Source organism: Octopus bimaculoides, chromosome 5 (genome assembly GCF_001194135.2).
Source record: "Octopus bimaculoides isolate UCB-OBI-ISO-001 chromosome 5, ASM119413v2, whole genome shotgun sequence".
NCBI lineage: Eukaryota > Metazoa > Mollusca > Cephalopoda > Octopoda > Octopodidae > Octopus > Octopus bimaculoides.
In genome coordinates this window covers 14,747,779-14,760,000 of record NC_068985.1, presented here as the reverse complement: position 1 = coordinate 14,760,000, position 12,222 = coordinate 14,747,779, and the positions used below count along the sequence as shown (strand labels likewise).

The window sequence follows — 12,222 nt, the reverse complement described above, 5'->3', positions numbered from 1 at the left end:
AACAATAACAAAAAAACAACAAAGTGAGGACGTGATACGGATAGTGTTATTGGACGCTCGGGAAAGGAAAGAAAGAGTGTATGACATTTCGGGCGTAGCCCTTCGTCGGAAAGATGGAAAATTCGGAGAATGGAAAAACGGAGAATGAGGAAAATGGTACCGATGCCCACGAGGTTACATTGTGAAAAGACCGGAAGAGGAGGTGGTGGGGGAAAAGTTCTTTCTAAGACAGGAGAGTGAAAAAGGGAGATGAATATATGTGCGTGTGCGAGAGTCTGCGAGTGTGTGTGTGATATATATATATATATATATACACACACACACACACACATATATATATAATTGGCATGTGTGTGTGTGTGCGAGTATGTGTATTTGTTTCTCCCCCACCACTGCTTGACAACCAATGTTGGTGTTTACATCCCTGTTGTTTAGCAGTTCAGCAAATGAGACTGACAGAGTAAGTATCGGCTTTAAAAATAAGAACTGGAGTGAATTCGTTTGACTAAAAATTCTAGGTGGTGCTCCAGCATGGCCATCGTCTAATGACTAAAACAAGCAAACTGTAAAAGATGAAATGTCTGTTATATACCTATGTATATAACATCTGCATATATCTGTCTTCTTACATAAGGAGACAAGTTTCGAATAACCTCAAGGGGCTTCAGCAAATGTAATCAAACAAAAGGAGCATAAAGATCATGTCCCTTCTCAGGTGAGAAAAGAAAAGAAAAGAGCATTTTTGTTTGTTTGTGGTTAGAAGAAAGAGAAAGGACCATAACCATTTCTTGAGGGCATCAACAACTGGTAGAAGAGAAACAGGTGTTAATTCTCAGATGGGACAATGGGTACAAAAGCTTGCATCAGAATTGATTAACTAAAAAGCAGCCAAGGGTCAAGTAGCTGTGTTAAACTGAGCTATGAATTGAATCTAACATTCAAAAGCGAAATCGTGATGGCACCTGTACCAGTGGAGCACTAAGAGCACCGTTCGAGCGTGATCATTACCAGTGTTACCTTCCTGGCACGTGAAAAGTCATTCCAGCGAGATCGTTGCCAGTGCCACTGGACTGGCTCCTGTGCAGGTGGCATGTAGAATACACCATTTTGAGCGTGGCCATTGCCAGTACCACCTGACTGGCTCTTGTGCCGGTGGCATGTAAAAACACCTACTACACTCTCGGAGTGGTTGGCGTTAGGAAGGGCATCCAGCTGTAGAAACTCTGCCAAATCAGATTGGAGCTTGGTGTAGCCATCTGGTTCACCAGTCCTCAGTCAAATCGTCCAACCCATGCTAGCATGGAAAGCGGACGTTAAACGATGATGATGATGATGATGATTCAAGACCATGGGTCTTTTACACTATAACTGTTTCACTGAATATCATTTACAAAGCTTGGGTTGCCTTGAGATAGAAGACACTTTATTTACTCAGGTGTTGTGCAGAAGGATTGACTATTTCAAAACAACCTTTTTAACTACACACTTGTACTTGTATTCATATTCTTGTACTTTTGTTAAAGCAACTCAATTGTATTTTACTTATGTGTATATTTACACACTTATCTCCAATACAAAACAAATATATGTATCGTCACTACACAAACTTATCTTATAAATACCTACTTTACTTTGCAATAGGCATCCAACTACTAAAAGCAGTGAGTATTTGAACCTAATCTTAACAAGAGCTCTCAGAGAGCACAAACCTCCACCAAGGCAACACCAACGTCCTCTCGGACAGACGTTTTTGAAAAATTCACAAAATCATTAATTTTAGCTACAAACAAATTTTATTAGCATCAATGTGTTCGTATTGAATTAGTATTTGTCAAAATCAAGTGTGGAAAACAACATCCATCATGTGGTGTTCATTTTCATTGATGCATTTCTGCAGGCGTTCTTGGAAGTTGGCACCCACTCTCTCCAGCATTGCTCTGTCGATTTGGGTGACTTCCACATGAATAGCTTCCTTCAAATCATCCAATGTATGGGGCTTATGTGCATACACACATGCCTTGAGGTTTCCCCACAAGAAATAACCACACATGGACAAATCAGGGGACCAAGGGAACCAAGGGATGTCAGCAAACCTGGAAATGAGGTAGTCACTAAAGAGAGGGTGAAGAATGTCCATTGATGCTCTGGCTGTGTGGGTCATTGCCCCATCCTGCTGAAACCACACATGTCAAATAGGAATATGTTTTCGTCATAATTCAGGCACAAAGAAGCTGTTTGCCATCTTGATGTAATGCTCGGAGTTCACAGTAACAACATTTCTATTATTGTCTTCCAAAAAGTAAGGACCAATGATGGTAGCTTTTCCAACAGCACACCAGACCATCACTTTTGGGCTGTGCAGTGGTCTTTTGTGCAGTTCTCTCAGGTTTTCAAGAGTCCAATAACAACAGTTCTGTCTATTCATCATGCCATTGTGATAAGAACGAGCTTCATCACTCATTAACAAAATGAGGTAGTCATTTGCCTCAAAAATTGCTTCCATCTGACACACAAAGTTAAGCTGCTGTGCATAGTCTCATGGTTTCAACTGTTGCCCAATGACCAATTTGTACGGGTGGAAATGCAGGTCTTCATGCAAAATACACCTTACTGATCGATTATCGATGCTAAGTTCAGTGCAATGCCTCCAAGCAGAGCAATTTGGACTCTGTATCAAAGCTTGTCTGATGCATTCCACATTTTCCAGAGTCCGTGCCATTCGTGGTGCCTCCACCAGTCTCCTATTTAATAGTGTACCTCGTGTATGAAGTGCATTCACCCAACATAAGATTGTGTTACAGGTGGGAACAGCCTGATTTTGGTGAATGCTGAAGTGGCACCGAAACTCATGCTCAACTGCTGTGACAGACTTGTTATTCTTCATGTAACTGTTGTAGACAAACACATGATGCTCTATCGTCCCCAGCATCATGGCTTTACCTGAAAAGAAAAACAAATGCTAAGACACCATGGAACAAATGGTACCTGTTGGACATATGTTCCCTCCCCTTGGGCTGAGTAATAGCTATTTCAAAAACGTCTGTCATCTCTACCTCACCCTGTAGTAGCACTGGTACCACATAAAAGCATCCAGTTCACTCTGTAAAGTGGTTTGCATTAGGTAGGGCATCCAGCCATAGAAACCATACCAAAATAGACAGTTGAAGCCTGGTGCAGCTCTCCAGCTGGTTGGCTCCTGTCAAACCATCCAAGTTGTGTCAGTATGGAAAACAGATGTTAAATGATGATGATGAGGAATTACAGGAACTGTACATTAATCCTTTAGCATTTAGATTACTCTGTCAAACGTAATGTTTATTTATTCAAATTGTCTTGAATTAATCATGCATTATCTCATAGCTTCTACATTTCAATGATATGATAGTTTTTTTTTTTAGAATGACAATGTAGGCTAGATATAAGAGACTGGATCTTACCAGTTTGAACATAAAATAGGTAGAATATTTTGGCTGGATATAACCAGTTTAAGTGCTAAAGAGTTAGGCAATGTGGTATCGGTGATGTTTACATTATAGAGCTGCTTGTATTGCTTAACCTTTTATTCTATTTGTGCAACACCGTTGCAAATCAGCAAATAGTTTATACACAACCTGTTTATACTCAGACACCTGTTTACACTTCAGACAAGCAGTCTCAATTTCAATTCAAAAGTAACTTGAGTGTATAGTACTGACACACTGCAAATACAGTGAAATACGTATCTACCACTCTTGTGTGATACCTTCTTGGGTGATTTTGTTTTGCCTAGATCTGAAGTATATTGTGTTATTTTTAGCACTATACAACTTTGAAGGGTTTTCCCTGGATGACTAACCACAGCTTCTGGCATTTAAACAGCATACATATGTTAAGTATGAGGTTTTGTAATGTTTACACTATAAACCTGTTTCTATGGCATAATCTGAAGTTAATTTCTATCTTTGTCACAGTGTCCTGCCTCCAACGATTCCCTCATTAGTGTCACATTGCTGTCTCATTACTAACACACACCACACATTTAACTATAAATTCTATAAGCCAAATAGGATGCATCTACATGGTGACTAGACATGCTAGAAATAGCAGCCACTTTTCCTTGAAATAACCCCTACTGTCATTATGAAATGAAGCACACACACTGAATACTGTAAGTCTAGATCTGTGAACAAGATGGATGGGCACCACAGGAAAGCCTTTTATTAGAGGTCTGTTTGATCATAGCTGACCTGAGGCTAAACAATAACAAATACATTTTATATTAGTTCCAAATTTTGGTACAAAACCAGCAATTTCAGGGGAGAGGTTTAAGTCGATCAGATTGACCCCTTAGCTCAACTTGTACTTATTTTATTGACCCCGGAAAAATGAAAGGCAAAGTCGACCTCAGCAGCATTTGAACTCAGAAGAAATGCCACTCACTAGCGTAGCTAGGGGCAGCACTTTGAAAGGGGCACCACTTTTGGGTCTGCTGCAGGTAATATGTGATTTTTGTGGGATCTGGGAGCGGCAAACAGAAAGGCTGCCCTGGGTGGCACACATTCTAGTTATGCTAGTGATGCCACTAAGCATTTTTTCCAGCATGATAACAATTCTTATTTCTTTACTGCCCACAAGGGGCTACACACAGAGGGGACAAACAAGGACAGACAAACGAATTAAGTCGATTATATCGACCCCAGTGAGCAACTGGTACTTATTTTATCGACCCCGAAAGGATGAAAGGCAAAGTCGACCTCGGTGATAACAATTCTGTCAGCTCGTTGCCTTCAGAAATACATTTCGTATTATAAGATAAATATAAATATGGCACGTAAAAGCACCCACTACACTCACGGAGTGGTTGGCATTAGGAAGGGCATCCAGCTGTACAAACTCTGCCAAATCAGATTGGAGCCTGGTGCAGCCATCTGGTTCACCAGTCCTCAGTCAAATCGTCCAACCCATGCTAGCATGGAAAGTGGACGTTAAACGATGATGATGATGAAGAAGACTAACGTAACTCATAATAGAACAATGAACAGCAAGCATAATCCTGGCTAAAAGAGAATTAAATCAGACAAAAGCACAATTCTTATGTTTTCTCTTGGAGTTTGATTTGAAATTATTTTAGTAGACCAAACATACATTGAATGTAACTATGTGGCTGTGTAGTTAAGAAATTTGATTCCAAACTAAATGGTCTTGGGTTCAATCTCATTGTACACAACCTTGGGCAATGTCGTTTACTGTGGTCTGGACTGACCAAAGCTATGTGAGTAAATTTGGTAGATGGAAACTGAAAGAAACCTGACATCTCTCTCTCTCTCTAATACACACACATCCCCTTAGCTAATGTTGTTGTTATTCAGTCTTAGATCAACTCAAATTGTGCAAACCTATAACCAGAAAGCATTCCAATCATGACCATCCTGATATTTTGTCAACTGTGTTCTTCCAATTTCAAGATGACAGAGTGTGATTTGAGGGAGAGTTGACTGCTATTTCTACACACTGATTCATACAAACCTTTTCTGATGGGTGAAAACTTCTAGAATCAGAAAGAACTTTATCTATAGATGTCATGATTTTGCTGAAGATTTGCAAACAGATAATGAATGGCGCTGGGAAATGTTCCTTCTAAGCCATGTAACCAAATGCATAAGTCAAGATGTTTCCTGAGCAATAATTGAATCATTCAGTTTAGTCATTTTCAAAGGAAAAGAAACAAATGGTATGCTTTATAATTTCTAAAAAGAATGAAAGAGTACTATACATAATTACCACTGACTAGAAATGTTTAGAACTTAATAATAAGTAAGCAAACTAAATAGATAGATATGCTTACTCTATGTCTCATTTTTCTTATTCCTTAACTGCAAAATCCAAAACTTCAAATCCCACCAAATATTATGAAGAAATGATTATCTCTCTTGTATTAGCTGTTTGCTTGGAGAGACCACATGATAAGGTTTATAAATCACACAGTATTGATCTATTGCATTATTAATATGACAATAACTTTAAAAACAATAATTTTGTTTGTGTATTGTTTTTAACAAATAGTAGGAGATTGTAGATTTTATCTGTAAACAAGTCCAAGGGAATTATGGTGCTAGGAACAACACTTTTGATACAAACTTACAGATTCTGTATTATAGCCTTCTTGTTTTAAAGAGATCTAAGTAAAACCTTCCACAAAAATTTGAAGTTACCTTTTTTTCAAACACCAGCTAAATGATGGCACCTGTGCCAGTGGTGCGCTAACAGCACCGTCCGAGCGTGATCATTGCCAGAGCAGCTGTCTGGCTTCCGTGCTGGTGGCACGTAAAAAAACCATTCGAGCGTGATCATTACCAGTGTCACTTTACTGGCACTTGTGCCAGTGACATGTGAAAAAACCTTCTAGCGAAGTCATTGCCAGTGCCGCTGGACTGGCTCCTGTGCAGGTGGAACGTAAAAAACACAATTTTGAGCATGGCTGTTGTCAGTACCACCTGACTGGCCTTCGTGCCGGTGGAACGTAAAAGCACCCACTACACTCTCGGAGTGGTTGGTGTTAGGAAGGGCATCCAGCTGTAGAAACTCTGCCAGATCAGATTGGAGCCTGGTGCAGCCATCTGGTTCGCCAGTCCTCAGTCAAATCGTCCAACCCATGCTAGCATGGAAAGCGGATGTTAAATGATGATGATTTTACTAAACTATTAATTATTTTCAAAATTAATTGAAACAGCAGTAATGTATTTCAAGAGAAATTTAGTAATAAAATGGATAAGATTTGCTTCAAATCTCTCAGCATGTGTTTATGAGTACCAGAGCCAAGATATGCTACTTTGGAGATACTGATTTCTTACAGAAGCACAAGGCCACAAATTCAGAGAAGAAAAGTATGATCTTTGAGCATTGGGCCTCAAAGATCATAGTGATGACAAATGACCGAGAGCTCTGGTGATATGCTGTGCATGACAAGACTCATCAGGTCAAGTGAAATCATAGTTGTGGATGTGCTGGTGTCATGTAAATGGCACTTGTGCTGGTGGTATGCAAAAGTGCCCATTACAATCCTGGAGTGGTTGGTGACGGGAAGGGCATCCAGCTGTAGAAACCATGCCAAATCAAACTGGAACCTGGTGCAGCTCTACAGCTCATCAGCTCCAGTCAAACCATCTAACCCATGTCAGCATGGAGAGAGAGGATGTTAAATGATGAAAAGACCTGGTCACCTGCATTACCCATCCACTCCATACTCCAGTAATTGTCCTGTACAGCATTTTTTAGATATTAACACCAACTCCATTTCAGAGCTATTGGCTGCTTTTTAGAAGTTCACATTGCTACACATTGCTGCTAATTAAATTGTCATTAGCATCAAAGACTGCAATATCAGCTTATAAGGCTTATGTCTTTGAGCATACTGATGTGCACTATCAAACAGAAATTCATTTCAATAAATGCATATATCAAAGGAAAAAAACCATTCTTCACATTAGAAGACTCTCATGGTTACACTTGACTATGAAACCAAGAGACACAAGTTGGATGATGTTAATGATAAATTCACACACTACACAAAAGTGATACGTTGCAGATTGTTCAACAAGTTCCAGAAACATTTTGTGATCTGATACACATAAATCATTGCCATATTTATAGTAATGGATTAATGTAGGTTTTGAAAACTTCCATGATAAAACAATAAGTACAATGTTGCAAGTAATTTTCTCTCAGAATAATGACGATGATGAATAATGTGCCTAAGATTTTAGTGTAAGACAACACTCCTAAATTTCATGATGACAGTGACTGTCATCAGTTATCGAATATTGGTGGCATTCCTTAAAGTGGGAGAATGTGGAAGGAATATTTCAAACTATTAAAATAAGGCCTGTGAAGTCTTGACCATTACTCTATTCTAGAAATCAGCAAATGTGGTATAAAAGAAACTATAAGTCAACAACAGAAATTGCAAGCTTTGTGTTGCTTTGTGTGGGAGTAACACTGCTGTCATTCCAAGAAAAGGGATTGGAAGTTTGGCTCAAGCAGACCCAAATAAGCCTAAACTTGAGCCACTTGGAACAGAGATGATGACAGTGGTGAAGGTGCCCATTGCTGCTTTGGTACCTTTCTTATTTAAGAAATACCTATGATGGTGATATGGAAGCACAAATGGAACAACAGGATCAAAATGGTCATGAAAGAATCCATAAGTACTCAGTCTATCAGCCCTTAAATTTTCAAGTAGGTGTGAAGATATGTTATAGAAAACTATATAACTGCTAATGTGAAACGTGAAATTCATACTATGAATAAACTTCTGTATTGATAATATAAATATACATCATCATCAGTAAACATCTATGTTCCATGCTGGCATGGGTTGGGCAGTTTGACAATGAGTCAAGGACTGCATCAAACACCAGTGACTGTTTTGATATGGTTTCAGCAGCTGGATGCCCTTCCTAATGTCAACCACTTAACAGTATGTACTGGATGCATTTTTGCAGGTCACTGGCACAATTGAGGTCACCATGTCAACAAATCCAGGGAGTGTTGGAGTATAGCAGGTCCTTGCAGAGGAGCTACATAGCAATTCATATTTAGGAGAGAGGGTGAGAGTAAATTAGATGTATCACAATGGTGATGAGGTGCACAAGTTGGTGAGGCTACAGAGATGCTAGCAGTATGGTAGAAACAATACCATTGACAGGGAGAAAGAGAGGGAGAAATGTGTGTAGGTGTATAGCAAAACATTTGGGAGAACATATTGTGTGGCCAAGAAGACATAATGAATTACAGCTGAGTAGGCAGACAGACTGGCTTCTTAATATAGGGCAGTTAGTTTTCGTACGTTATATTGAACCTTAAATTATGCATTGTATTTTAATTGTTATATAAATGTTCTCTAGCATACTAGCCTTGGCTTATATCTAACCTTATACAGGGAAATAGAGCCCCACCCAAAACAGAAAGCGAGTTTTAAACAGGGCCTTATTTGTCATAGGAATTAGGGCAGAACACAACACGATGTTGGGAACGAGTAAGAATATTGAATAATTAGTTAATATATAGTTTAACACAGGGTTACCAAAACAAAAAAAAAAAAAACAGTCTAATAGGTGTAAAAAGAATGTGTAGTAAACGAAAGTCCTCTTCCAGCCTCTTTCGTTTGTGCAAATTTTTGTTTCCATATTCGTTTTCTACGCGTTTTTTTACACCTATTAGACTGTTTTTTTGTTTGTTTTGGAGACTGGATGTTAAACTACATATTAACCGATTAACTAATTAAGCCTTAGTTCATGCGTTAATTATATCGATGTCTCCGCTTACATCTCCGAATATTATCTAATGAAAAGTTTTACTTTGTATACCGCTTCTTAACACATACTGTATTTTGAATACTGAACATCTCTGCTTTTCTTTCGGAACAGAGGATCCGATGATACAGAGACAAAAAGTCAGTAGAGTCACACTAAATACTACTGTGTTCTTGTGCGAGAGAATATTAACACATTATTGAATTGAAAGTTAAAAGTAAGTTATAATTTGAAAATAATAATATTCTACAATAAAAACATCACAATGACTTCACTTTCTAGAATTTTTAGTTTAGCCGACGTTATTGTAAATGTATACCGCTTAAAAATACATTAGATTATATACGTTATTCACACCCATGCCCTTTAATAAAGTAGATCTCCAATAAATTTTCTTCGCCCACATTAACAAACCCGAAGAAATGTAACTTAAAACGTCGGTTCCTTTTCTTTCATTTATCAATTGATAATTTTACTCTTTTCCTTCATTCATTTGAAAAACTAATATGGTATTGCTTAAACTGTTTGGAATACGATGGACTATTCTACAGCAAACGTCTTTGAGTGTTTACAGGTTTCCATTCTTAGAGTTTATATAACCTTGCATTTGTGATGGCAAGCCTGCGTCTACACATACTTATATTTGTAAAGCAGTATTTCTTAATTTACTATGAATAAAGGGTTAGATTAGACGCTGGAATTTTTTACCTTAATGCACAATATGCAGAGAAGGTGAAACACAAGTTCGACCTCTCGGATCTAGTCGCCGAACGATGTTCTCAGTTAGGACATATCGTTCAAAAGCGTTTGGTACTTATAGGATTGAAACAAATTTAATCTGTCTGTTTGTGTGAATTATGTATTTCCTATCTAGAAGCAGTTAGATAGACAGTCGAAGAGTTAGGGAGATAGCTGGACCAAGAAATAGAGACACAGAGAGGCTATAATATCTACATAAAAGGACAGAAACAGACAAATGGAGAAACAGGTGTATTATAGGAGAGAAATATCATCTGAAAGAAAGAACAGTTTTGTGTTAGCGATCACTCAACCCTACGGTTTAATAGATCCAGTTATATTAAACATTAAACAGGTTCTATCAAAATACTAATAGTTATGACTTTTGTATTTAATTGAGTGTCTTTTCTAACAAAGAGTAACAAGTGATTGAGGCAAATAAATGAACTTACCACGAAGTGTTCGATCTCGGTGGAACAGCCTCCTCGCCAAAACGGTCAAGCTAGGCTCGTTTCTGATGGTACGGGTAAACTGGCCAAGGGTACGACCCATACCAAACCGAAGATGAGCTAACAACATTGTCCTCGGTGGAGAAAGGTTAAGTCAGTCAGGTTGGAGTGCCAAGGTCACTGTTCTCCTTTGCTGAGAACAGTTGGGACAAGTGGAGGTTAGTCGAGAGTTATTCCCCTTACTTCAGAACTCGCCTGACATTGAGAAGAGATTTAAGATTATGGTGATTGAAAGAGATCGATCTGTTTGTCTATTTCTGTCCTCGCTAAACTTACTGGTTTCTGTTCGCTGTCTTATATATTGCTAATTCTTTTAGAATGGATTGGAACGTCTCGATATAACATTTCATTACCATAATAAATATGAAACCCACTAAGCATATAACCTTAGTGAAAACCGTTACCAGCGGCACGGGCACTTGTTTGAAATGCCAGAGGGCGAAGAACAGCGCTAAAGACTCTATTCAGGGCCTTAAACGTTTCTGGGAAGAAATTGTCCTCAGATCGGACCTTGCCTAAATGCTTTCAAGAGAGTGTGTTCCACTAAAGGACGGAAGTTTTGAACAACTATCCCTCTCATAGGGAAAGCAATTGTATTTCTGCGTCTTGTACAATAAGAATTACTATTCTGAAAGAAATTATTTTGTCCACAAAATTTATATTTTCAAAAATGTTTTATTCCTGTCTTTCTCTCCGAGAAATCTTTTCTGACCAAGTATAGAATCTCTGTGTTTTAAGAGAATGCATAAACGGTATCTATAATGCTCCTGTCTTTTCCACATAATTTAGCGAGGTTTGAGAAGTGAAATAGTTTCAGGGGGTCTGAATTTGTGTTATAGACTTAGCTATGCTATGCTCACCTTTTCCTCGAGTAAAATATTGATTTATTTTGTCTGGGTGTTACAGAGGTAGATTTAGTGAATTACGACCTCATTACTCTCAGACAAATGAAAAGGTATGATTGCTCCCTGGAGGATTTGCTCTTTTAGAAATAACAGCCTTTTATATCAGAACTTCATTAACTTGTTGGGGAACCAAACTTTCTCAGTGTTTGTAGAGACGTTTTTAAGTTTCATACCGTAATTCCTTTGTCATTATTTTATCGTTTGATGTTAATACCACAGTCGAGATTGGACCAACAAATTCCTTATTTCAACTGTCAAACACTCGTAATTATTTCTCAATTCCTCGTAGAACTTGCTTAAAAAGTTAAAAATTCCCTTTTTTTCCTCCTGGCGTACAAAATCGGTTTTGCAAATTTTATTTACAGATTTTTGTGAATTTGCAATTTTATTTGATTTCTGGTGTTTCTTTTCATAACTTTGTAAAATTGACCCAAAGACAGTATTCTCACCCCTCTGTAAGGACGACCGTGCGAACTCAAAAAGGAGAAATGGTGACGAATGGGAAAACAGGACTCCTTTTATTTAAACGCGTCACACGGTCGAACACAAAATATATATATCATTGATGATATACAAATATGTTATACTACGATAACATAAATAGCCAGTAATGAGACGATAAAAGATAATAAACACAACCGTATAAAATGAATAACAGAAATATTTATTGTAGCTTTAAAGATGTATGTGTATGTGAGAGTGTGAATGTGACATAGAAGAACATAATCAAAGACAGGCCGTCGTACAAAGAAAAGTGTGTATGTGAGTGATACATGTATG

At 38.1% G+C, this 12,222-nt stretch overlaps 1 protein-coding gene across 1 annotated transcript in view; it reads right to left on the bottom strand.

Annotated features, from left to right (window-relative positions):
- The window catches only part of LOC106879952 (pyruvate dehydrogenase protein X component, mitochondrial), a 39,545-nt gene extending 28,844 nt beyond the window's left edge, over positions 1-10,701 (bottom strand). Inside the window, exon 1 of the mRNA XM_052968015.1 lies at positions 10,481-10,701. Coding sequence (XP_052823975.1) covers positions 10,481-10,607 — 127 coding nt within the window. The 5' untranslated portion in view covers positions 10,608-10,701. The remainder of the gene's footprint in view (positions 1-10,480) is intronic.
- Between the last annotated feature and the right edge of the window lie 1,521 nt (positions 10,702-12,222).